The sequence below is a fragment of the Vipera berus genome (assembly GCF_964194415.1).
Source record: "Vipera berus genome assembly, chromosome: 1".
Classification (NCBI taxonomy): Eukaryota; Metazoa; Chordata; class Lepidosauria; order Squamata; family Viperidae; genus Vipera; species Vipera berus.
In genome coordinates, this window is record NC_138202.1 from 235196646 (window position 1) to 235223851 (window position 27206).

The following is a 27206-nucleotide window of genomic DNA, read 5'->3' on the forward strand; positions in this document are numbered from 1 at the left end:
GGCTTTTTCTCTCTCTCACACACACACACACATACCAATGACAAGCAGTATGCAACTGTTTTCTCCTGCTGCTGGACTGTCAACCCTACACCCTACGAGGTAGACCAGATCAGGAAATCAACTTCACAAAAAGATTAAAACTATACTATATTGAAATAGGCTGTAGTATCAGACTCTTGCAAGGCTGTCTGTGTTTCCCTTCCTTCCCTGTATTCCTATCTTTCTGGGCTTAATGCATGTTTCTGCACTTATTGTTATGCTAATTAATGCAGGGCTCTTCAAACTTGGCCCTTTTATGACTCATGAACTTCAACTCCCAGAATTCCTCAGCCTCATGCCTGGCTAAGGAATTCTGGGAGTTGAAGTCCATGAGTCATAAAAGGACCGAGTTTGAAGACCCCTGTGCTAATGGCTTATGGAGAGTTTTTCTTATTTGACAGTAATTTTATAAAAAGATTTTAATTACAGAACTGAGTCAAACTAAACAATAACTGATAAAAAGTAAAAAGGGAAGGCGCGGGAAAAAAGGTGGGGAAATAGACATAGAAATAGAAAAAATATTAGAAAAATAAAAATATATATACAAAGAAATGACTTCCCCCATTATGATGACAGGTATAAACAATTTTAGTAATGTATCACATTTTCTTAAAATATAACAAATGATTTCCTTCCCATATCTCCTCTCCTATATATAAACAAATCTGTAAAGCTATTGCTTCGGTTCTGATGTCACCAAAAGTCCATTAAGGGTTACCAGAGATGACAATTTTAAGCTTGATCAATTAAACCAACTTTATATTCTTTCCTTTTACTTCTAAGAATCTAGATCTTTAGTCGCTTCAAACAATGTCATAGAATTTCATTTCTTTTCATTTTTTCTTTTATTATTAGCCTGGTCATACTATTAGCCAGTGTGATGAGGCAAAATGTGCATTGTTTGATTATTGTATTTTTGCTTGAATGATGGGAAGAGGCTTCTATGACTCAGGGGCTAGGTCTTGCCTCTTGTACAACTTGATTGGCTTTGCGTACTATGCACCTTGAGCATCTTGAAGGGACCTTTTTAAACAGAATAGAACTGGCCAAGAGAGGTTCTGATGTATTGCCCATCTTTATCATAAGTACATATTTCTGTATATATGTTATCATCAATGTGTGAAATTAAGCATTTTATAGAATCCCTAGGAAACCTATAGAATGCCAAAAGTGGAATATCAAAGTATGAAACACTTACTATTTCACACATTTCTTAGGCATCCTATGCAATGCTAAAAAGCAAACAAGCAAAGTATTAAATGCTCCCACTAAAATGTCATTCTAGCCTCTCTTGTTGCAACAGGTAAATCAATATGGGTCTTTTTCAGTTGTTATTTTTTTCCAGAAGGAAAGTCCTATACTTCATTTTGCATTTCTTTTTACATTTTCATATGTGTCTTTCCAATAAAGGGTCAGGGTTAAGGTTAGTGTTATCCTTACCTCTTTCATTACTCTCTTTTCAGACTTTGCCTAGATAGTTCTTGTCATTCTGCATAATGCCTAGGTATCATATACAATGCCTAGAAAAAGTATACAGCATATTAAAATAATACAGACATGTCATACTTTGCCTAAAACTTCAGACATTCTATAGGATTCCTAGGCAGTCTATACCAGGGGTCCCCATCCCCCAGTCCGTGGACCGGCACTGATGTGTGGCATGCCAGCAACCGGGCCACACAAACAAGGGAAGCCCAATTCACAAGATGCAGGCAGTATGTGAAGCCATGCCCCCCCTCCCCTCCAGTCCATGGAAAAACCTTTCTCCATGGAACCGGTCCCTGTTGGGGCCACTGCTCTATACAATGCCATCTTTTCACACATTGCCAGTAACTTCTTTTGTGGTCTACAAGGAAGCCTCTTACAAACAATGAATAACTGAAAAAAAAATGGGCTAGGCTATTGGGATATCATTGTAGCACTGGGCGATTTCCAGACAGGTTTCTCCGGCTTTAGTAAATTGGGCTCAGCATCTAATAGACAACTTCAAATTTAACTGAACAATAACTCATTTCCCTTCAAGAGAGTGGGTGAAAGAATACCAGATAGTTATCCTCACATTAATGGGATTTCAAGATTTAACTCACCTTTAAAAAAAGTATTATTGTTATTGTTATGGGCTATAAAAGGCAAAGTTAAGTCAGACTGTTGAGGGCTGCACCAGTGAAGAGTGGGAGGGATTGGGAAATGGGGAGCAAATGGAAACCCTTCTAGGCGGAAAAACAAAGAGAAACTAGTCAAGTATGTAAAGCAGGGGTGTCAAACTCAATTTCATTGAGGGCCGCATCAGCATTGTGGTTGCTCTCAGGTGGCCAGGTGGGTATGGCCTGGGTGGGCATGGCCTACTGGGTGGGCGTGGCTAGAGTGGGTATGGCCTACAGGGTGGGCATGGCCAGCTCTACATCGTTCGCATCAAGGGTGCCTATGGGGGCCTGGGCAGGAGTGGGACAGATCTGAGGGTCTCTGGCAGAAGGAGGGTCTCTGGGCCAGGGCCAAGGCAGTGGGGGCCGTTCCCTCACTGTTTCCAGGATGGCTTCGTGGGCCACATGAAACCACTTCACGGGCCGGATCCGGCCCCTGGGCCTTGTGTTTGACATGTCTGATGTAAAGGAAGCTGAAGAATGGAGGAGAGAGCATAAAGTGTCACCAGATCATACCGGGTGCCTGAAAGAAGGCAAGAAGAGGTTTCAGTTAAAACCCAAGGCAGGGAAAACAGGCCCTTCCACAACATTATAAGGTTTTCCTAGGCAGAGTTACAGGAAGCAATAGAAGGAGAATAAGAACGAGGTTTCAGCTTTCCAGGATCAAGCCCAGCAGAACATCTGCCTCTGAGGATACTTTCCTTCCTTTAGCATGTCTCTGAAATCATTGACAATATTGAAAATCTTATACATTTATTTATTTTTGTTCACAAGGATAACAATGAGGCATTTCCTTAGGCAGGTCGACAATAATTTCTCTGTCAATGTTGCTGCTTCTTGGACCCAGCAAACGTTAAGTGATGGTTAAGCATTCTAAGTCATGTACATATTGGCATTCAGAACAAGAGCCGGCATGGCAGAACTATATCTTGTGTCCCTCTGTTGTCTCTGTAATATCCCTTATGTATGAATGAAAAATCTATTAAAGCAAAGTTGATAACTAGAAGTAGCACGTCTAGAGAGCAGAGCATGAGACCAGAAGCAACTCTATTTCTGAATTGCTTTGCATTTCAATTACCTTTGCATTTCAATTATTTTCTTATCAGTTTGCTCCACCTAGAAGGTTAAAGATATACTTCAACTAATATATGAGAAAAAAGAAAATATTCAGGTGTTTTTTTTAAAAAAACACCAGCCTATTCCATTTCATAGCAGGCTAAGGAGTTAGGTACAACCATATTGAGCTGGCATTTGTATTATAGATGGATATGCCACATCTGTGGAGGAATGTAGTCTGGAGTTGGAGGAGGGAGGGGCTCTTTCCCAGAGAGCAAAGAGACAATGGAGCTTGGAATGTCTGGTGGGCAGGAAGAGGACAAGGCTGGACCCTCCCTAGCAATCCACAGAGTATATCTATAGTTACTTCAGTTAATTGTTTTAGTCTGGCAAGATTCTGTTTGTATGCAGAAAACAACTACTCAGAAGTAACTCCAAGTGTCATTCAGTTGCTTGGACCTGACAACATCTACAGAAATTTCTGTTTGGTTTTTTGTTGTTGTTGTTTTGTATGTTCCTCCTCAGTCAAAAGAAGGACTCACTAGATATTGCCATTGGGTGTGCATTTAGACAGATGACATGTTTCTCAATGTTCAATGTAATCATAACCCCAACTATCTTGATAGCTTTTTACATAATTTACATTGCCATATTATCATTACTTCCACGCAATTAATTAGCCGTGTTAGTAAAAGCCACTGGTGTGATTTGTGGCCTCTGCTCGTCCATTTTAAAATCTGAAAATGCAACACCAATGATTGTTAGATGCATAATAAAAGTGAGGAAAGAGTGCCAAGGCAATCAAGGGAATTGTGTAACTAGGAAATTACTTACCAAACCCTAATAATGCAAGCAGAACTTCCAGTTCCTGGCTTCAGCAGCAATTCTGAACACATTCTGAATTTTCAGGATGCATTCAGAGTATTTTCTACTTAAAGAAGAATATAGAAAATGAACAATTTATTATTATTTATTTACAACAAGTAAATATTTCTTGATGACTAATCTTTGAACCTTTATTTTTACTGCAAGTATCAAACGAACATTGGTGAATTAGACATACAGTAATTGTAGAAAATGTAGGTTTATTATTAAACACATAGTCACATACAGCAGAAAAAAAGCTAGTAATATGACTTATTTAAGAGACATTACCCTCCCTCCGTTGGCTCCTAAGAATATGGAGATGTAAATGTTCACTTAGTGCTTCAGTAAGTACATTATTTAGCATGAATGGACAACTCAGCATTCTCTAAAGTCTCCCAAAGTGGGCAAGGATAAATTGCTTGGATACCTCAAGAGTGTGTTAACAATCAGATAGATGCCTTATACTGACAAAGGTTGAAGGCACCCATTGCTCAATTAAAAAACTTCAAATTTTCCCAAATCAAGATGATTTTTTTTCCAATGGGCTACAGGTAGTCCTCAACTTATGATCAGAATTGAGCCCAATGTTTCTGTTGCTAAGTGAGACAGTTGTTCAATGAATTTTGCACCGTTTTATGACCTTTCTTGCAACAGTTGCTAAGCAAATCATTGGAGTTGTTAAGTCAGCAACACGCTTGTTAAGTGAATCTGGCTTCCCCGTTGACTTTGCTTGTCAGAAGTTCACAAAAGGGGATCACAGGAACCCAGGACACCGCAACCGTCATAAATATGAGTCAGTTGCCAGGTGTCCGAATTTTAACCATGTAAAATTTCCATCAGGCTGACCTGGACTGACGACAGGGATTTTAAAATGTTTTTTTTTTAATTTTAACTTCAATTTTAATTTATTTTATTGGGGCTGTTAATTTAATTCTTTTTAACATTTGTATCGTTGTATTTTATTGTTGTTAGCTGCCCTGAGTCCTTCGGGAGATAGGGCGGCATATAAGTCCCAAAAATAAATAAATAAATAAATAAATAAATAAATAAATAAATAAATAAATAAATAAATAAATAAATAAATAAATAAATAAATAAATAAATAAATAAATAAATAAACCATGGTTAAAGGTTGTAAGTGTGAAAGGTCTGCAGGCAGAAATGGGCTGCTAGGAAAACATTCCTGTTAACAAAATTTTATTTGGGGGATTCCAAAGTGTTATATTGATATCTGCACATATATTCTTTTTTTTCAATTTTAAAAATTAAAGTTAAGTTTTAAAAAACCTTTACACATGTAGAAGAATAACTAGAACAATTAAATATTAATTAATTGATGTTACTGTTAGTAAAACTACACCAATCTGCTATCAGTGCCAGGTGTTTCCCAAGAAAGTTATACAAGTAAAATAAATGATGAGGCCTATCATTAATCATGATATTATTTGCAAATAATAATTTAAAAATTATGCCATTATAGACTCCTTTATGTGCTTAGGAAACAATATAAATATATGTAAGCAGTCAGAGTTAAATGAGTTAACATAGGGGTCCCCAGCCCCTGGTCCGTGGACCAGTACTGGGCTGCAGCATGCCAGCAACCAGTCTGCACAAACAAGCAAAGCTCCATCCATGAGATGCAGGGAGCACACAAAACCACACACCCTCCAGTCCGCAAAAAACCCTCTCTCCACATAACTGGTCCCTAGTGCCCAAAAGGTTGGGGACCTCTGAGCTAACATATTGCAAAGTGTACACATTTACACAAATAATAAGTAGGATCTGAATCACAAGTTTGGGGAAAAAAAACACCACCATTAAGCTATATCTATTTATAACAGCGGCATAAGCACAGCGATACAATAACCATGAGTTATGAAGGAACAATAAACAATAAATCTAAACAATAAACAACATGTCTAAAGAGCATAGTGCACACTGCCAAAATGACCTATGCATAACCACTTGAGGATCCAAAGGAAAAGATGAACATCAGCTGTGGGTTATAATTTGTCCGTGACTTTATTGCTATGCATAACAATAATGATGTCGATAAATATTAAGGAAAGAGAGCTATTCCAGTCAATCATACGACCATCCTACCTTACAAAAGGGTCAAGCCTGGCTTCTTATATTCAATTGTCTTCTTGCTCACTCCCTCGCCACTGAGACCTACTGTATCCCACAAGGGGCCTTAGACTATTTGTTAAAAAAAGGTATCAAAATACAAGTTGTCCAGCCTTTTGGCTTGCCTGGGCTACACCAAGTGAAGAGGAATTGTTTTTGGCCACAAATATATATATACATCTATAATATAGTTAATGCATATAAATCATATACAGTTAAAAGTTTATGATCTTGTGGGGCCGCATTACTAGCTGTCCAGGGCCACAGGTGGCCCATGGGCCACGGTTTCTCTAAAGCAGAGGTCCCAATCTTTTGGGCCCCAAGAACTGGTTATGTGGAGAGAGGTTTTTCCGTGGACTGGAGGGGGTGTGATTTTTGTGTTCTGCCTGCATCCTGTGGATGGGGCTTTTTTGTGTGGACTGGTTGCTGGTATGCCACGGCCCAGTACTGGTCCACGCACCGGGGGTTGGGGGACCCCTGCTCTAAAGTACTACTAGGGAAGGCAAAACCAAATTTGTCTTCATTTACTTTCTGAATTGTGAAGGTAATTCCTTCCCACGGCTCAGATAGATCATCAGTGAAATGAACTGATAATTCTTGACTACTTGAGAATGGGATGCATCATGGGAATGAAGCCATTTCTCATTGCTCCCTCTTACAAACTGCTGCAATTCTGCATCTCATATGTTTGAAAAGCTGGATCTCTGAATTGATACAAAAGCTCTGACTCAACTCGTCCAAGCTAACTCCAACAGCCTGTGAGTTGTGACAGAAAGGCACAGTCTGAGTTTGAGGGATTTCATTCCTTTCACACCATCCTGAACTGATCACAGCATATTCATACTAATTCAAGAGTCTCAGAGTGGATTTGAAATCAATACATTAACATTTTCCCTTGGCTTGTGTTGTCTGCAGAGATGACAAGCCATCTCTCTTTTAGCTTGATTTCTGCAGTTTCAAAGGAAATCTCTTGAAGAGCACCTCTTCAGTCCAAATTTCCATGCTTTTAAACTGGAGAGTGCTTTGAAAAGAGTATAATAAGACAATTGGACTTGTGAAGCAAGTTACAGCAGGAACTAAGTGATTTTGGCTGATTTTCAAAAAGCTAAGCAGGGTGGGTCTAGTCAGTCCTTGGGTGGGAGATCCCACATCTGTAGACTAGATAGAAAATTGAACTAAAGCAGCCTAGAAGAAGGCAGAGACAAGCCACTTCCATATTTTTTCCAGGGAAACAAATGTGTAGTCACCGCAAAGATATTGACTTTACTATTCCCTGGAAGGAGAGCGGTAAATTCCAGGTATTTTAATTCACAGACAAAAGAAGAGGGGAACCTATGGAAGAAGAAATGCAAATTAAATACATCTCACTTACTCGCTTGCTCTCTCGGTGTCTAAATGAAGCAGAAAAACACATAAAACATGGCTGCAGTCATAGATCTGTCATATGTACTTTTTCAGGAGACATCTTGAAAGAAAAGAAAAAGCTCATCCTCGCAAAATGTGCAAAATAACTTTCCAGGAAAAATTGCATTACTGTATAAGCCATTAAAGCTTTGAGCAGGAACATTTACTACAAATAATTTTCTACTTCAACAAAGCAACAGCGCTTACCAAATACCGTATGTTCAGTATTGAGATGAATGGTGGTGGTGGAGGGGAATCTAGTAGCATGTTTGTTTAAAAGTAGGCCCTGAGCTCGCTCGCTCTCTTTCTCTCTCAGTGACAGACAGACAAACAGACAGAACATTTCAATGTCTTCTTCGAAAGAAGAATCTGTTCCACATAACTCATGCTGTTTCAGGATACCTCCTAGCTAAAATTAGGAGCAAGTTATCTCTTCTTTTTCCAAAATTTTATTAAATTTCAAAAAAGAATAAAATATAAAAAAGGAGAGAAAAAAGAATTTAAAAGCTTTTACTTTCATGAAGTTGCTATATTACCAAAATACTTCCTGTATTCTTTTTAAAAAGTAAGGCAGAATTATAATAATGAAATCCATTAGCCTTAGGAATAATGCAGATGCTCTTTTGATTTTTTTGATTTGCATATCAACAAGGAGTGTCCAGTCCAGAGTAAGATTACATTGTAGGACCAAATGTTGTACTTCCCTCCGGATGCTTTGTTTGGATACTTCATACAAGCAACATATACAGGGTTTTAAATTTCCTTTGCTGCTAAAGTTTGAGAAACTAACCATTCAATGCAACTCCCCCATTGGTATTCAGCACATTTTAGTAATTACTCCCTCCCATATATATTTCAAATATATAATAGGCTGATCTAATGAAACTATTCACTTACATGCGTAGTATGTTTAATCATACCAAATAACTCCTCTACGCCTACCTAAATTAGGGCCTAAAGGTAAAGGAATCCCTGCGGATTTTACTCCGCTAGTTCTTGCCAACTTTAGGGTGTGGCGCTCATCTCCGTTTCAAGGCCATTGAGCCAGTGCTGTCGAAAGACGTTTTCACAGTCATGTGGCTAGCGTGATGTCACAAAGCGTTATTACCTTCCCACTGAAGTGTGCCTATTTATCTACACGCATTTGCATCTTTTCAAACTGCTAGCTGGGCAGGAACTGGGGCAACTAATGGGAGCTCATTCCATCATATGGTGTTCGGGTCTGGAATCTGGGCTGCCAGCTTTCCAGCCAACAAGCCCAGTGTCTTAACCACTGAACCACCAGGCTGCCCCTAAATTACATAATAATAATAATAATAATAATAATAATAATAATAATAATAATAATAATAATAATAATAATAATTTGGAAGGGACCTTGGAGGTCATCTAGTCCAACCCCCTGCTAAGGCAGGAAACCCTATACCATTTCAGGCAAATGGCTATCCAGTCTCTTCTTAAAAACCTCCAGTGTTGGAGCATTCACTGCTTCTGGAGGCAGGTTGTTCCACTGGTTAATTGTTCTAACTGTCAGGAAGTTTCTCCTTAGTTCTAGGTTGCTTCTCTCCTTGACTAGTTTCCATCCATTGATTCTTGTCCTGCTTTCAGGTGCTTTGGAGAATAGCTTGACTCCCTCTTCTTTGTGGCAGCCCCTGAGATATTGGAACACTGCTATCATGTCACCCCTCGCTCTTCTCTTCGTTAATCACCTGCAAATCTTGCATTCAGGCCTCTTAACTAGGATTGCAAAAAGAGGGAGACATATATAAGGATAATTAAGGCAGAAGAAGAGACTGTGTACACTTCTATCTCCAGAATACTGAAAAGGACGAAATGTTTCACCCCTGCTTTTATTTGGTGGAGGGAAAAGCAAATTCTCTCTTGGCTCTGGATATGAATTTAATTTCTCAGGGATTTATGACAGGGATTTATATTAATGAAAGTGCAGGTACAAGCTTCGCCAAAAATATTTCACCAAAATATTGTATTTACTCCTTCTATTAAGACCTCTACTCCCTAATGTATTTTGAGCAATGTCTGGTGTAATGAATCAGGTTGTTGATTAGAGGAAAGCACACAGGAGGCATTTATCCTCCATTTCACCCCAAAACAGGTTTCATGAATCATTGGGTAGGAACATATCTTCCTCCTGCGAACAGTGTAATGCAGGTTGGGCTATGGAAACAATCCTTCTCTGCTCTTCTATTTTTGTCCTTCAGTGAGCAGAGTTCAAAGCTGATCTAGAATTATACTGAGAAAACTCTCTCTATGAATAGTTCAAAGCTGAATTGATGCAAAATGAACGGCACCAAAGTCTTCTTTTTCTTACGTTTTAGATTCCTCCCCAGCCTGTTGCCTGAATGTAAACTTTATTATAGTTATACTACCTGGGTAATTAAAGAAATGGAAACGGGCCATCAGTTTCTCTTTTTCCAATTGTTTGGGTCTGGGAATACATTACATTTGTTCCTAGGACTCTATTCCAAATAGTAAGATATTAAATGCATTCTCACATTCATTTGTTCCACAAAAACAAATTTAAACTCTGACATTCAACCTGCATCCTTTTGTTCTGATTTCATCCTATTGTTTTTAATAAGTAGCTTTCAGATATCAAAGTTTCAGATATAGCCCTTAAGTAAATATCAGATTCCTGCAATTCCACAGATGGCATTGCTAGATCTCTACTTTTCTACGTATAATAAATTTTAATAATAAATAAAATACATCATAATTCATGAGCATGGTGACATAGGATGTGTGTGGGCTCAAGTTAAGTGGGAGAGAGAAAGCAAGTTCTCCTCCTCCTATTTTCCCCACAACAACCCTGTGAGGTAGGTTGAATTGAGAGAGAAGGACTGGCCCAACCCACCCAGCCAGCTTTCATGCCTAAGGCAGCCCTAGAATTCACATTCTCCTGATTTCTAGGCCAGCACCTTAGCTGCTACACCAAACTGATTTTCCAATTGTCTGACTCTGATCAGATGGAACAGTAAATTATAGTTTATTGTATCAGGAAAGGGCTCTTTTTTGTATACTTTCCCTACAGTCCCTTTGTCTGGTCCAGTTACAAAGATGTTGGAACTTTTCATTTCTACTTTCAGTCAACTACAGCTTAGCATTCCATCTGGTGGCTAATTTTAACAATACATTGTTGAAAGGAGCCAACTTTGTGATTTGCCACTTTGTTCTTTCCCTAGATGGAACGTTTAAAACTTGGCTCAAATTTGTTTACTTCCTGTGACATTAATCTGGTGATGGTTAAAAATCAAAGAAATGCTGGCAATCAACATAAGGACCACATCTTTCCAGCAGAGGCCATTTACATTCTACGCCCCCCCCTTTCTTATCAGTACCCTAACTCTTTACATGTGCATCTTTTACACGCAAGAGTGTTATGTGCCTTTAAAAGGTAAAGGTTCCCCCGCACACGCGTGCTAGTCGTTTCCAACTCTAGGGGGCGGTGCTCATCTCCATTTCAAAGCCGAACAGCCAGCGCTTGTCCGAGGACTTCTCCGTGGTCATGTGGCCGGCATGACTTAGACACCAAAGGCGCACGGAATGCTGTTACCTTCCCACCGTAGTGGTCCCTATTTTTCTACTTGCATTTTTACGTGCTTTCAAACTGCTAGGTTGGCAGAAGCTGGGACGAGTAACAGGCACTCACTCTGCTACGCGGCACTCGGGATTCGACCCGCCAAACTGCCGACCTTCTGATCGACAAGCTCAGTGTCCTAACACACTGAGCCATTTATTTCTCCCCACATGTGAAAGAACATGCATTTGATTCAGGAAAGGAGGACGCAAATAACAAACTATTATAGAATAAATACTTGTGTCCTATGAAAATTACACCACTTTGATTGTAAAGGAGAGCTCTACTTCAGGCAGTTTGCCTTCAGATGTTGTGGGTGCTTCATCACTAGGGGTTTTTAAGAAATAATAATAATAATAATAATAATAATAATAATAATAATAATAATAATAATAATAATAATAATAATAATAATAATAATAATAATAATAATAATAATAATAATAATTTTATTTGTATACCGCCCTTCTCCCGAAGGACTCAGGGCGGTGAACAGGGCAATAAATACTAAACTACAAAGATACAAAAATTAAGAAAAGATTAAACATTATGCCCAATACAATAAGATATTGGACAGCCACTTGTCTGAAATGGTATAGGCCAGGGCAGTGCTTTTTTTGTAAAAGAAAAAGGTGCCGGAACTCCGTTGTGAGTGTTCTATGAGAAAAAAAGCCCTGGGCCAGGGTCTCTTGCTGGAGTAGGGGGCTGGACTAGAAGACCTCCAAGGTCCCTTCCAGCTCTATTCTGATTAATTAATTAATTAATAATAGCTTTGACAGGCATTCAAGATTCTGTTACAATAATCCAGCTGCTGTCAATTTGTTTGAACTGTCTCATTTATCGGACCCATGACAGCTGCAATAAAGTGCCTTCCAAGATTCCTAAGTGCAGTAATCTGTTGTTGTTGTTGATTTTTGACATGGTCTACCCCAAAGGGCTAACAACTTATTTGCAGTACAAAACAAATGTCTGAGAAAAGCCTCTCCAATTTGCTTTTTTAAATAAAAGCCATATAATCCAATCAGGTGACTTCCAAATGTATTGGACTATGTACTACTTTCATCACCCCTGGACGTGGTGGCTGAGAATAATAGGAGTTGTAGTTTAACATATCAGAAATAATTTGTCCAGAATGTTGTAGCAAATAATGTCTGAGTACTAATTTCAGTTCTTCTTTTCCTTCCCTATACTTTGGAGAATAGTCTCTACTCAGAGTGTACAATTTTGAAAAGTAAATGTGCACATCTTTGGTTTAAGGCAGAATTGAATGGATGTATGTCATGTTGTATTGGGTCTCCATCTGAAATGCATTTACAGGCCTTTTTCCTAAGTCACAGAGCCAAAGAAAATGGCATTCCCCATAGGGCACATCTCACTTATGCCTTCTATCTAAATATATTGCCACTTGAATGAAGTGAGTTCTGAATGTGTATTTTTACTCTACAGAGCTTACACAGATGGCAATGGAATTTCATTGCTCTGTTCTGGCCATATAAATGACATTTCTTTAGTTATTAAGTGAGCCTGCTGACAAAATGCAAAATGGAATTGGAACCACTTTGTGCTCGATTCTCCGAAATACAAACTTCGGCAGATCACATCCTTCTAGTTTTGATTCTGTGAAAGCTTATCAAGGCAGCAATTATGGTTGCATGATACTGTAGATTTAAAAGGTCAAATTCAATTAGCGGTCGGCCATCTTATTTCTATTCTCAGTCTAGCCAGTCTTTCTGCTCTTCTTTTGATGTATGCTAAAACACCAAAATGAAAATTAGAAGATTGGAAGTAATTTCTTGCATTCTACTGATGAAGTTTAAAATGAAGGAAGGCAGTTTTGGTATTATGAAACAATGTGGTCTGTTTTATATTGTTCTTATATTTCCTATTTCTTTTAAAATCAGCTGGAAATATGTTTCAATCTTTGAAAAACTCAGATTTATGAAGATCTTCATCTTAATGTGACAATAAAGGCTAAACGATAGTTGAGAACAAAATCTGTCAAGTAAAGCTAGGCTACATTGCTCAAGTTCAAATGATAATTTTAAGGAAATAGTTTTTTTTATTAGCATCATAGGCAATTAGAGTTTTATGAAGTAATACACTGAAGTAATATTAAGGTATTCCACCAGATACTGGATCGAGATTTAATCATATTTAGAGATGACCCACTTGTAGAACTTGTAAATCAATATTTTCTTACGTAGTAGTGGATCCATTTTAAATATAATAAAAAGTATATACAATTCAAATATTCCATCAAAAACTGGGCAGAATACTGCTCAATTAGAATAGCATAGAAGTTCCATTGAATAAGTCAATAAATAAATATTATCAAAAACAAATGCAGCATTGTTACTGTATTGATGCTCAGTTAAATTAATATGTGATTTTGTTTGTTTTGTTTTCTACTAACATTTAACAGAGGAGAAAATCACGTTATTCTGACCTCGACTTTGAAGTAAGTGTCCCTATACTACTTAAATTCAAGCCAGTATGTATTTGATTCAAATCATGATGAATAAGAGATATTTGTTTAAATATACTTTAATTCAGCATTTACAAACAATAATCAATGCTTTTAATTATAAGGCAAAACATTATGTTGTGTGTGTGTGTTTTTTAAAAAACTGTACTACTGAAATCTATTTCCTAACCTTTCTTTTCCTTTCATGCTGTGTATTATTTTTTTTAGATGATGGTCCTTTAAAAAAACACCTTTTGTTTGTTTTCTTTTGTTTTGATATTATGTCAACTCTATTTCCTTAGCCCATTTCATATCATTTTATTCCTACACAGATTGCCTCCTTGTATATTAATTCGGGATTCCCATCTTTTTTACAAAATTCTTGGGGGAGGGGTTGGACCATGGACTTTTAAATTCATTCACCTATTTAAACACATGAATATAGAGATAATATAATTCCTTTCCTTCCAAGTAATTAAAAGTCAGGTTAATTTAAAAGCAATCACATAAAAGGGTAAAGATCAAGTATCATCATATATTTCCCACTGACCCGTGACAGGTATATAAGGACCCAGAAAGCACCACGTTGCAGAAAGTTGTTATGTATAAGAGAGGCACTTGCTATAAAAGAGGCATGTACACAGAGTAATATTATCTCCAAATATATTTGGGGAGAATACTCTGAAATTGCTCAGATGATATTATTCATGGAATGATTAGGATTGGACCTAAAGTTTTATTAATTAACCAAGTGTCTTCTATTAAACTTTGGCAGTTGAAGGCAGACTAAATATTCAGTCCTTAAGTTAGGATGGCCTGAATAGTTGCTTTTCTAGTATTTTTAAGCTTTGGAAGTTTTTATTCTCTCAGGTCAATTTCAATTATGTAGCACTATATGTTTTAGCACTATATGTTTCTAAATGCATATGTTTTGTTTTGCTTAGTTTATCAGAATTTCAACTTAACTGACATAAACATACTTTCTCATTGTGAAAGATTGATGTACCTGATCAGCAAAATGTAACGGATTAGAACCTAACAACTTCATTTTTTAATTAAAAATAATTGCCATTGGTTTCTCTAGATGATAGACTTTAAGATTTAGGACTGAGAAGCATGTGTATTTATTCAGAACAAAGTATTCTTCTTCAGTTCCTCTAAATATATAGAATGTGTGGATTTTTTTTAATGCCTAACACTTCCTGTTCACACTAACCGGAACAATTATAATTAATTGTGTGAAACTGAAAGCTTGCATATTCAACATATTCTTAGGACCACTTTATCATCATTTATACTCATTAAGACCAGAAGAATCATTCATATTAATGTGAATAAACAAACTACAGCACATAATAGAAGATAATACTATGCACAAATATTCCTGCAATTGAGAAAATAACCTAAGTTGAGAATTACCATTTATTTCATAATGAAATGTATTTTTTTAAAAAAAAAATCCTTTACTAAAAACATATGGTATTTTAATAATTGCATTATTAAAACCTGCAAGAAAAGTAAGTTAGGGGAAGACATTTCATGAGGGTGATTTTTAAAAATGCACTGTAAATCTATCAAACATTTTAACTAGCTTGTATCACCTTTCTATCTTCTGGCATGCAAAACCATGGAGCAGATGGGAAATGTTTAATTAATTAATTAATTTTTAGATTTTACTTTTTATCCCACCTTCATTATTTTTATAAGTAACCAGAGGCAGGAATATCTAATATTCCTTCCTCCTCCTGTTTTCCTCACTACAATCCTATGAGGTGAGGTAGGCTGAGAGAGAGAGTGACTGGCCCAAAGTCACCCAGCTATTTTTCATGCCTAAGGCAGGACTAGAACTCACAGTGTCCTGGTTTCTACCCTGGTACCTTAATCACTAGACCAGAGGTGTCAAACTGCCGGTCTGCGGGCCAGACGCATCACGTGGAAGTCACACCCACCCCATTGCCGGCAATGGCACAACCATCCCGATACGTTGCACGATGTCATGTGACATCGCGAGTTTGACATGTCTGTACTAGAACAAACTGGATCTGATGTCTTAACCACTAGACCAAAATATTTATAGCCTTCCAAGCAATCTGTCCTCCTATAGGATTCTGCTCAGACCAATTCTAGAAGCAGAAATAAATAGATGAACCCTCTCTCTAGTAATTTGTTGTTGTTTAGTTGCAAAGTCATGTCCAACTTTTTGCGACCTTATGGACTACAGTATGCCAGACACACACACACACATCCACCACTGTCTCCCAGAAGTTTGCCCAAACTCATGTTCACTGTGTTGATGGCATTTATCTAACCATCTCATCCTCTGCCATCCCCTTCTTCTCCTTTTGCCTTCAGTCTTTCCCAACATCAGATTCTTTTCCAGTGAGTCCTCTCTTCTCATTAGGTGGCCAAAGTATTTGAGCCTCAGCTTCAGTATCTGTCCTTCCAAAGGACAGTCAGGGTTGATTTCCTTTAGGAAGGACTGGCTTGATCTCCTTTGCAGCCCAAAGGACTCGCAAGAGTCTTCTCCAACACCACAACTTGAAAGCATCCATTCTTTGGTGTTTAGCCTTCCTTATGGTCCAATTCTCACAGCCATACATTACAACTAGGAAAATGATTAGAGTCACTTTATTGAAATGGGCAGCATATAAATTTAATAAATAAATAGAAATAAATAAATTACTTCATTCTTCTAAAGGTTCTTGAGGAAATTGAGACTGTGAGGATTGCCTCCTGGCCTTTACCTCAGAAGAAACTGAAATATTTTGAGACTGCTTTTAAAAGAGTAGTCTTCCCAGGGGAATATTCATAACATAATTTGGAAACACTAGTTCAGTGAAAACCATTCTGGTGATATAAGTGGAGAAGGAAAGCTGGGAAATAAAAGGGTTACTGCACCTGCTGACCCCATTTTCTGATTTCTGGTACTGATATGTGCTTACACATGATAATCACCCTCTCCCCTTCTTCCCACTTGTACTTCAATAGCCATGCAAGCACTCTTCTTTTTCTAAACAAAGGGAGGGGGGAAATGTTTTATTTGGAAGATTTAAAAATCACAAAGCCATTTTTACACATATTTTGCCTGTGCCCAAAGGAAAAAAAAATAGACTAGAAGGGATCCACTTAACAAATCATGACAAAATGGTATACTCAATAGAAAGACAATGAAACATTAAGTAGCAAATCAAGTGCCAAAAAGCAATTATAACTTCTGGTTTTTTTCCCCTGAGTGTATCAGAAGAAACTACACAATCACAATACCAAGTAGATTCTGTGAGTCAGAAAAGGTCAAATATTCTGCGCGGTTCTCTTTCTTAGCATTTTTTCTCTATGGCAACTGATCTGAAGACAATTCTTCTTACCACTAAGAGAGCAGACTTCATCACTACTCCTGTGAACATGTATAAACATTCTGTTCACCTTTATCCTTCACCCATGTTCGACTTGTCAGCCAAAGTGTGGATACTTCACCAGATTTTATCCATTGCTGCTGCTGTAAAATTTGGTATTTAAATATAGAGCATACGTATATCACACATATTTTACATGCAGTATCTGTCATATTCCCACATCTGTCGTGTGCTCAGCATGGAGGCAGATATCTCTGTGGGGTACAAGAAGAGCACAGAGCCAATTGGTCAAATAACCATATTTGTCAAACAAGAAACTCCCTGTATATTATTTTGTAATTTGGAAAAGAGGGAGATGCCTTCTCTGTCTCAGCATATGCCCTTTGGCATACCATTTACCCTGAAATACATGTGGTCACGTTGAAAAGAGCCTTAAAATGTAGCCCTTTCCAAAGACCTTGGGTTAGAATGTGTGGCACACTGGGGAGGTTTGGTTATGTTATTAAAAGCATATTTCTGTATGTGTGTGTGTGCACATATACATACACACACATACGTAGAGTATATGGTATGAATATGTATGCATATGTGTGTGTTCATCTTATGTTGAACTCTGGGAGGCTCTCAACCATTTCTTTTACTAAATTTATATGCGGCTCAGTTTATTTTGTATCAATTAACAAAATGGAAAGTAAATGAACAGAAGAGAAATCCAAATCAAATCAATATTTGGTGTGACCACCTTTTGCCTTCAAAACAGCATTAATCCTGACACTTGCAGTAGGTCAGGGATTTTGTAGGATTAGAGTCCAGTGTGTGATTAACTAATTATACCAGGCAGGTGCTCACGGTCATCCATTTCATATCTAGGCTGAAACACAGTAATTAACTGAATCAGAAACATCTGTGTAGTAGGCTTAAAACTGGGTGAACAGCCAAACTCTGCTACTAAGGTGAGGTTTCATGTCACAGGTCATACACCATGGCAAAACTGAGCACAGGAATAAGACAAAAAGTAGTTATACTGCACCAGCAAGGTCTCTCCAAGCCAAAGATTTCAAAGCAGACTAAGGTTTCAAGATGTGGTGTTCAAGCACAACGAAATGGGCAAGATTGAGGACTTCAGACACAGTGGTCGGCTAAGGAAACTGTACAGAGAAGCCTGGCCAGGCGTGGTCTTTATGGAAGAATTGAGGTCAAAAAACCATACCTCCAAAATGGAAATAAGACTAAGCGACTCAACTATGCATGAAAACATAGGAACTCGGCTGCAGGAAAATGGCAGCAGGTGCTCTGGACTGAAGAGTCAAAATCTGAAATATTTGGCTATAGCAGGAGGCAGTTTGCTCAGCAAAGGGCTAGAGAGCAATACATGAGTGTCTACAGGCAACAGTGAAGCATGGTGGAGTTTGGGGCTGCATTTCTGCAAATGGAGATTTGGCTGGGATCAATAGTGTCCTCGATGCTGAGAAACGGAAGCAGATACTTAACCCTTATGCCAGGGGTCTTCAAACTCGGCCCTTTTATGACTCATGGACTTCAACTCCCAGAATTCCTCAGCCAGGCACACTGGCTGAGGAATTCTGGGAGTTGAAGTCCATGAGTCATAAAAGGGCCGAGTTTGAAGACCTCTGCCTTATGCCATACCACCAGGGAGGCATGTGATTTCTGAAGCAGGATAATGGCCCCAAACATACAACCAGTGTCATTAGGAAGTAACTTCAGTATAAAGAAGAACAAGGAGTTCTTGAAGTGATAGTTTGGCCCCCACAGAGCCCTGATCTCCATATCATTGAGTCTGTTTGGGATTACATGAAGAGACAGAAAGATTTGAGGCAGCTACATTCACAGAACATCTGTGGTTAGTTCTCCAAGATGTTCTGAACAACCTTGAAGGGATCTTACCACATTCCTTCAAAAACTGTGTGCAAGTGTACCTAGAAGACTTGGTGCTATTTTGAAGGCAAAGGGTGGTCACACCAAATATTGATTTGATTTGGATTTCTCTTCTGTTCACTTATTTTCCACTTGGTTAATTGATAAAATAAACTATTATGACTTCTATTTCTGAAAGCATTCTTAATTTACTGCATTTTTGCACAACTGCCTAACACTTTTGCACAGTTCTTACATACATTAGGCAACTCAAGAGCAAATCAGGACCTGAGGCATTTCTTGAAACTTTAGAGCAGGGGTGTTAACTGCCGCCCTGCGGGCCGGATGCATCATGCAGAAGCCGCACCCACCCCATTGCCGGTAATGACAAAACTGTCCCAATACATTGTGCAACATCACATGATGTTGTGAGTTTGACATGTCTCCTTTAGAGCTATCACTAACTACAATTAGTAACAAATGAGGACTCAGCTTCTCACTGTTTTGAAGTGGAAATACTCAGAGATAGTGGTGCAATCTTAAAATACATTTAAAGCAATTAAAAAATTTCCAATTCCCTTCAAAATCTGGAAAACACAAGCTATTCATTTATTTAAACCCATGTGTTAACCATGGTTTACTATATTGAATGTCGCCATAATACTTTTTATTTCTGCCAAATATATCGTCCACTTACCAACTCTCTTAGCTTCCTTCAAAATCAATAATAATAAAAAATATGAAATGCAATTGTTTAAGTGGCTAATCAATTGTTTTGAGTAAAATTAAGTGTAGACGTAAACTTGTCTTAGAGATACAGTGGTAAGAACTGAATATTCAGTAGTAAATTGGTTCCCAATCACAAATTTGTAAGCTCAGCTGGACAAATACCCCTTTTCATACATGTCTGTTAAAGGCAGCCAGGCATGCAGAGATCTTGAGGATGGGGGCTCCTACTATACTGTATAGTATAGTATAGTATAGTATAGTATAGTATAGTATAGTATAGTATAGTATAGTATAGTATAGTATAGTATAGTATAGTATAGTATAGTATAGTATAGTATAGTATAGTATAGTATAGTATATACTATAGTATATACTATAGTATAATATACTATAATATACTATACTATTCTGTCTATATTGATTCAGAATTTTTCCCCTTGTGGCTCTCTTTTAAATAGATCCAAAGCTTCTAAGGATCACCACATAAGCCAGAGTTTGTCAACATGATGCCTTCCAGCACCACTGCACTCATGCTGTCCTCAATGATGTCCATTGTATCCCAAATTAAAGTTTAATTCTAAAAAAAGTGACTGTTGTCATATGAAATCATCACATCTTGTGTGACTTTATGCTTGAAGCCACCTTACAAGTCATAATTCTAATCCTCCTTATAGGTGCTGTAACATTTCTAGTCTAAGAAGTAGGTATAAAATGGCAAAAGGTGCTCCACATTTTACTGTCCTTGTTTATGCTCCTTTGCTAAGTTTCTTTCAGAGCTATTTCTTACCATGAGGCTTATTTAGCAGACAATCATTCTGAATGAGCAATTGGTTTTTTTTAAAAAAAAACACATATACATATGTCTTCATGCATATCTGTAGAGTTGAGTATGCTCCTGAGAAGTTTTAAAATTGCTATTTTTTACAAATCTCCAGAAGGTCATTTGGAGGTCCATAAATTTAGGTCAGCTTTCTCCACTGCATATTCTGCTCTTCAAGAAGCACCTTACAATCCTACTGAGGTTAACTGGTTTATAAACTTCATGCTCATATCATAAAATGTGACACTTCCTTCAGCGTGAAAAATTAAGACTATAAGGCTGAAACGTATTCTTCTGATAACCCCCCTTCTCTGCTATTTGAATCTGAAATATTACTAATAATTTAATTATGATCTTACTAAAAAGGAGATAGGTAGCCATATCCTACACAGGCATTATAACTGTGCATCCCACTTCTAAGTAATGAGAATTTTTGCGGGGTGCCAGTGATTAAGGAGAAAGAGGTGATTGGGGAATAATCCCATTTCTGTTCTGCCTGTCCCTACAGAGTGAGCCCAAAATGAAGATTTCCCAGCATTAGCATGTTCTGCTCCCCGTCTCTTTCCAAGCAGCACCTCTAATGCTCTGTAGGAGTCCCAGGAGAGACTGCCTTCTTGCTTTGTTTCTAGGGCCAGGAGTGGGAGGACTCCCTTCTTAGGCTGAGTAGTTTCTCCATGTCATTTCCATGGCATTAGAATTGTGATAGCAGAAGGAGAGTTCACTCATTGCTGTTAGCTAAAAATCTCCCCGTTCAATACACAGGTAGTCCTTGACTTACAACCACAACTCAGCCCAAAATTTCCATTGGGCAAGCCAGTTGTTAAGTGAGTTTTGGCCCATTTTATGACCTTTCTTTCCACAGTTGTTAAGTGAATCGCTGCAATTGTTAAGTTAGTAGCCCAGTTGTTAAGCGAATCTGGCTTCCCCCCCATTGACTTTGCTTGTCCAAAGGGAATCACCTGACCCCGGGACCACACAACCATCATAAATATGAGTAAGTTGCCAAGCATCTGAATTTTGATCAGGTGACCATGGGGATGCTGCAGTGGTCGTAAGTGTGGGAAATGGCCACAGGTCACTTTGAATGGTCACTAAATGAACTGTTGTAAGTCGAGGACAACCCGTAATCCTTCTTGTCACCGTTCTCAAAATAGTGGCTGCCTTTCCTGTTCCACAAAACTTCAGATGGATATTTTGCTGATCAGAAACATATATAACTATTGGATCTTCCAGGTTCACGGTATGGACTTTCTCCCAGAAAAAGCTCATTTCTTTAAAACTAATTTTAACTGTCAAACAAAGAAGATCATTCTTAGTGGTACTTCTCTTCTTGTGATGATGCATCTTCAGAAGCACAGAATAAACCAGCATTGTTTCGGAGCAATTCCAGAAAGGGCAGGGGAGAAACAGCCCTCCAATTCCAACAGTACACAATACAGATCAAATATGACATGGCCTGTTTCGTGTCCACGTCTTGTATCTCAAGCAAGAGACAGCCCAGCTAAATTCAATTTGCTTTATTGTGTTGGAGGAAATAATGGTTGTTTGAAAAATATGCTCATTATAAATATTAAGCAATTATATTCCATTTTTGCAGAAGGTCATGCATACGAGGAAGAGACACATGGAACTGTTTCAAGAATTAAATCAGAAATTTCAGACACTAGACAGATTTAGAGATGTACCAAAATCAGGAAGTATGGTAAGTATGGAATGTATAAATTAAACCTCCACTTATGCAAGAATGCCCTATTTTTTAGAACTGTTGCGGTGGTGGGGATGGTGGAAACCATAAATTTAAGATAATATATTCAAAAAAGTTTATATTACTTAATGTAAGTTAATAAAAATATCCAAGAACTAGAATATTATTCATAAAGCTCAGCTGCTAGTGATAAGGGCAGATTTAGAAAACATTGTTCAAATCTATTGCTTATCGAATGCTCCTATAAATACCCTTATAAAGGGAAATATCCCAACTGATCACCTTCCACAGTTGTTGTAATATTTATAATGCTTGTATAATACTATGAATATTAGATTATAATTGTTCTAATGTTCATAGTTGTTATGCTTTTGTGACATCTAGCATTAATTATGACATCTAGTATTATGAACATTATATATATATATGTATATATATATATATATATATATATATATATATATATATATATATACATACATACATACATACATACACACACACAGAGTATATATATGTATATATATATGCACACAGTATATATATATATATATATATATATATATATATATATATATATATATATATATATATACACTGTGTGCATATATATATACATATATATACTCTGTGTGTGTGTGTATGTATGTATGTATGTATGTATATATATATATATATATATATATATATATATATATACATATATACATATATATACTCTGTGTGTGTGTATGTATGTATATATATATATATATATATATATATATATATATATATATATATATATATATATATATATATATATATATATATATATATATATATATATATATATATATACATACATACATACATACATACATACTGATGAAAACAAATAAGTTTGAAATGCATATCAGTCTCCCTTTAATTCTTTGTTAGCAATCTAAAAAAAAATTACACAAATATAAGCTGTCACTGTTGTGACTACTGCCTGTCGATGGCCTTTGGTTAGGCTGAAACAGGAAATAAAGATTTGTCCCGTGTGTGTGTGTGTGTGTGTGTGTGTGTGTATATATATATATATATATATATATATATATATATATATATATATATATATATATATATATATATATATATATATATATATATATATATATATATATATATATATATATATATATATATATATTATGGTGTTTGAAAACTATTCAGAAATTTTAGATAGCTTAAAATTTAACTCTGAAATTGTTGCTTAAAAATATCATCTACCTCTACCAAATGTAAACATATTTTACTTTTGTCAATTTCCAAGCAGAACTCAAAGAATTGGTAGTTACCTCCATATACCATAATTATTTGAAATAGAAGAGTTATTCCATTAAGAAGCAACCATCCTTTGCATTATAACCTTTAGAAACTTTCTTAGTGTCCCCTGCTTTAGAGATAAATTGATAGAATCTCCTCAGCAGTGATATTCTAAATTCTTTTGAATGGCAAATAGTATCATGGCAAGAACGTTATTCTCAATCATTCAGATTTTTAAAAACCCTTATTCGCCTTTTAGTGACGTGTTGCTTTTTGCCATTTAATGTGACATAGATGAAGAGATTATGCGTGTGTGTGTGTGAGAGATAGAGAAAGAGAGAGAGAGAGAGATTGCAGGTTATGGTATAGTGCAGGGGTAGGCAACCTTGGCTCTTTTATGACTCGTGAACTTCATCTGCTGGCTTAGCTGACTCAGGAATTCTGGGAGTTGAAGTCCACGAGTCATAAAAGAGCTAAGGTTGCCTGCCCCTCGTTTTAATATAAACAATGCTGCACTTCAATGGCCTAGACATTGGCATTTGAACATAGATCTTTTTAACATTTATATTTTATTGTGTTTTCTAATCTAGGTGAAATGTTTACACACACACACACACACACACACAGAGTCCATGTATGAGATATGCCATACACTAAATAAATAAATAAATATGCATAAGGCCCTGGAAGCAACACAAGGCGTGGCTAAAAACTCTGGTTTACTGGGGCTACTCCTCCAGATCAGATCAAGTTCTGACAGATGACTGAGCTCACCATTCTTCTCCCAGCCAGTGCTGTCTCTGTCCCCAAGATTGGGGAGAACAGTTGATGGATGTTTTGCCCAGCAGCAGGGAGACCCAGTTAGCACCTTAACTACTTCCACAATCATTTACTGGGACAACACCAGTCACAAGCTTCACTAATGAGGCAGGCCTAATATCAACTATAGGGGCAGAGCGAATTTATGTGAATACAGTTTGTGCCATCTGGAAGACAACAGATGAAATTGATTCTTTGTAGATGCTCTAGGAATCTGTCCCTCTTAATTTAGCAAATTCAAGTATAAAGACAGCCTAAAACTTGAGCAATTGAATGCAAAAAATACCAACAATATAAGTGATTGTGATTAAATAATATGGACGGGTATTGTTGTTTAGATAATATTAGCAAAAACAATTGAACTTTTTCTACAATTTTCACTCGTAAAGAGATTCAGTTACATCATAATGTACAAATGAAATAAATAAATTTTAAATAAACCTGCATTTCTGTCTTATGTACAAAATGCTGCAAATTTAAGAGCAGCTAGGGTGATAGGTGCCTTCATGATTCATTAGCTTTTGTGTAAATTAGAAACAGATTCCACATTAATAGAAAATTCTGAGGATTAGGTAGGCCCATTTCTGCTTTTATCTGATGTAAGACCTTCTCCACATTAAGAGCAATCCTGCTTTGCATCACTGTTCCTTCATTAAAGAAGGTTATCAATCTTTTCTTCTGTCAGGCAGTTTATCTAGTAATACACAGTGTGAGCACATAAAAAGCTGAACAGAAAACAATTAGAATATTTTTTTTATTTCATGACTAGTTCTTTAATTTTTAATTAAGCTGACTTTGTAATAATGCCGCTTGGGGTGTGTGTGAAAGCCCTAATAAGCAGGCATATACATAGAATGAAGGCTACTGCTAAGCTTGTAAGCCACCCTGAGTCTTCGGAGAAGGGCGGGATATAAATGGAATTAAAATAAAATAAAATAAAATAAAATAAATAAATTTCATGACTAACTCTCTCTATATATGTATGTATGTATGTATGTATGTATGTATGTATCTATGTATCTATGTATCTATGTATCTATGTATCTATGTATCTATGTATGTATACTTACCAGTTTTGAAGGTAAATTATGGGGGCAAACTCATTTCTCCTGTAGAATTTTTTAAAGGATTACTCATCAGCTTGATCTTCCTGCTTCTATATTAAGCCAATCCAGGCAGTGAGAAGCAGCATAAATCAAGCAGGAGCCATACTTCAATAAACTTCAGAAAGAATTTTATAACTATAGAGCATCCAGCAAGAATATCTAACATCATCATGCATCCTAGCTACACTTGTACAATGAACAAAGCAGGCATTTTTGCTTCATGTCAGAAATTGTAAAGGAAAATAGGAATCTCCAAGATCTGCAAGACTATGGTGACTGAGGGGTTTATATGTTTTAAAAAATGATTAAATTAAATTGTGTTGCAACATTGTTTTAGTCAAACTGGGTGGTAATCGTATCTGTATTGGAACCGTAGTGCATGCAATAGGGATCTTTGTTCCCTTACCATTCCCTGCCACTGGTGTCCTGTTTGGAAAAATGTCCTTTTCTATATGTGGATAAAAGATGTAAAAGAAGTGTTCCATTGGCACCAAAAGATTAAAACAAAATAAAATTCCCTGGTGCAAAAGGAGCAGGAAAATTTAAGCATCTCTCTCTTCTTATATATGTGTTCCCAAACGTATGTATATTGGGATTTTCTTAACTTTGTGCAAAGTGATAAAAATATAGATATCATTTGCATCCCTTAAGCTTAAGGTCCAAAGCCAGTTCTTCGCATATAACCCTCCATAGAAGGGAAGCTATGCTGGGGTTTTTTTTCCTGTAGGGCTTTCCACACCATTATCAGTGGTAATTTAAAGCAGCACATGAAATCTGTAACTTCATAACATTTGGTTGGAAGTGTTCCATCACTTCTTGTCTTTTATGACTGCCTTCTCTTCCAAGAACTGTCAACTGAACATATAGCTGCCAGGGATGGTCAGTGAAGCCTTAATTTGCTCAGTTTTAACCTCAGTGCTGGGAATTTGTTGGCAAAACGTCCAGTGTATCAGTGACTCTCCTTGGAAAGGAATGAGAGAATGGACACTGAATACAGGCCAGGCTGACACCCTTCAATGATGGTATCTTTTCTTATGCCAAGCAGAGATAAATCAGCTTATCTTCTGATGACTGGTTTTCCCATGTGATTTCTTGAATAAGCTAAAACACAAAAGGAGATTTTCTTTCTTTTTTTTTTAATCTCTCTCTCTCTCTCTCTCTCTCCCTTTCTTTTTGTTGCCCCCCTAAATCTCCCAATTTTCACAGGAAAATCCAGCGGGAAGCAGCAAGAGTCCCTGGGACAGTTTCAAATCCCCAAGCGATTACCAACATTACACCACCATCAACGTATTAGATTCAGAGGCAAAAGATGCTTTAGAACTAAGACCAGCAGAATGGGAAAAATGTCTAAACTTGCCTTTAGATGTACAAGAAGGTGATTTTCAAACTGAGGTTTAATGAAAGGTGAAATAAACTGAGGCGCAAAGCTTACCCCTAGAACCATTTTGTTTGCACTGACGCTCCAGAGACGTTGGGAAGCCTGACCCAGCCTGTTTGGACACCGTGGCTAAGGCATATCAGCACCTTCCTGGGCTAGAAGTCAGTGGTTTTTCTTTTCATACAATCGGATTTCCACTAGCCAACTTAGTGGAGGCCCCAGGTGTACAATTCTTACCATCGTGTCTTGTAAGTACCCGTGGAATGGATTTGTAAGGTCAATCTTTATAGATAAACCTCAAACAACGGTTCATGTTGTAACAGCTTCATGTGGTTTAGTTTTCAAAAAACTTCACCGTGAAGCACAATGTATATATTTATGCAGTTTTTAAAGTTTATAACAGTCTGTTTGGCCATTACTACACTTTTTACTTTATAA

At 37.1% G+C, this 27206-nt stretch overlaps 1 protein-coding gene across 1 annotated transcript in view; it reads left to right on the plus strand.

Annotated features, from left to right (window-relative positions):
- ADGRB3 (adhesion G protein-coupled receptor B3) overlaps positions 1-26788 on the plus strand; it is a gene marked incomplete at both ends in the record, with an annotated part of 531496 nt that extends 504708 nt beyond the window's left edge. The window contains 3 exons of the mRNA XM_081313695.1: positions 13652-13687; positions 22068-22172; positions 26597-26788. Coding sequence (XP_081169821.1) covers positions 13652-13687; positions 22068-22172; positions 26597-26788 — 333 coding nt within the window. The remainder of the gene's footprint in view (positions 1-13651; positions 13688-22067; positions 22173-26596) is intronic.
- Between the last annotated feature and the right edge of the window lie 418 nt (positions 26789-27206).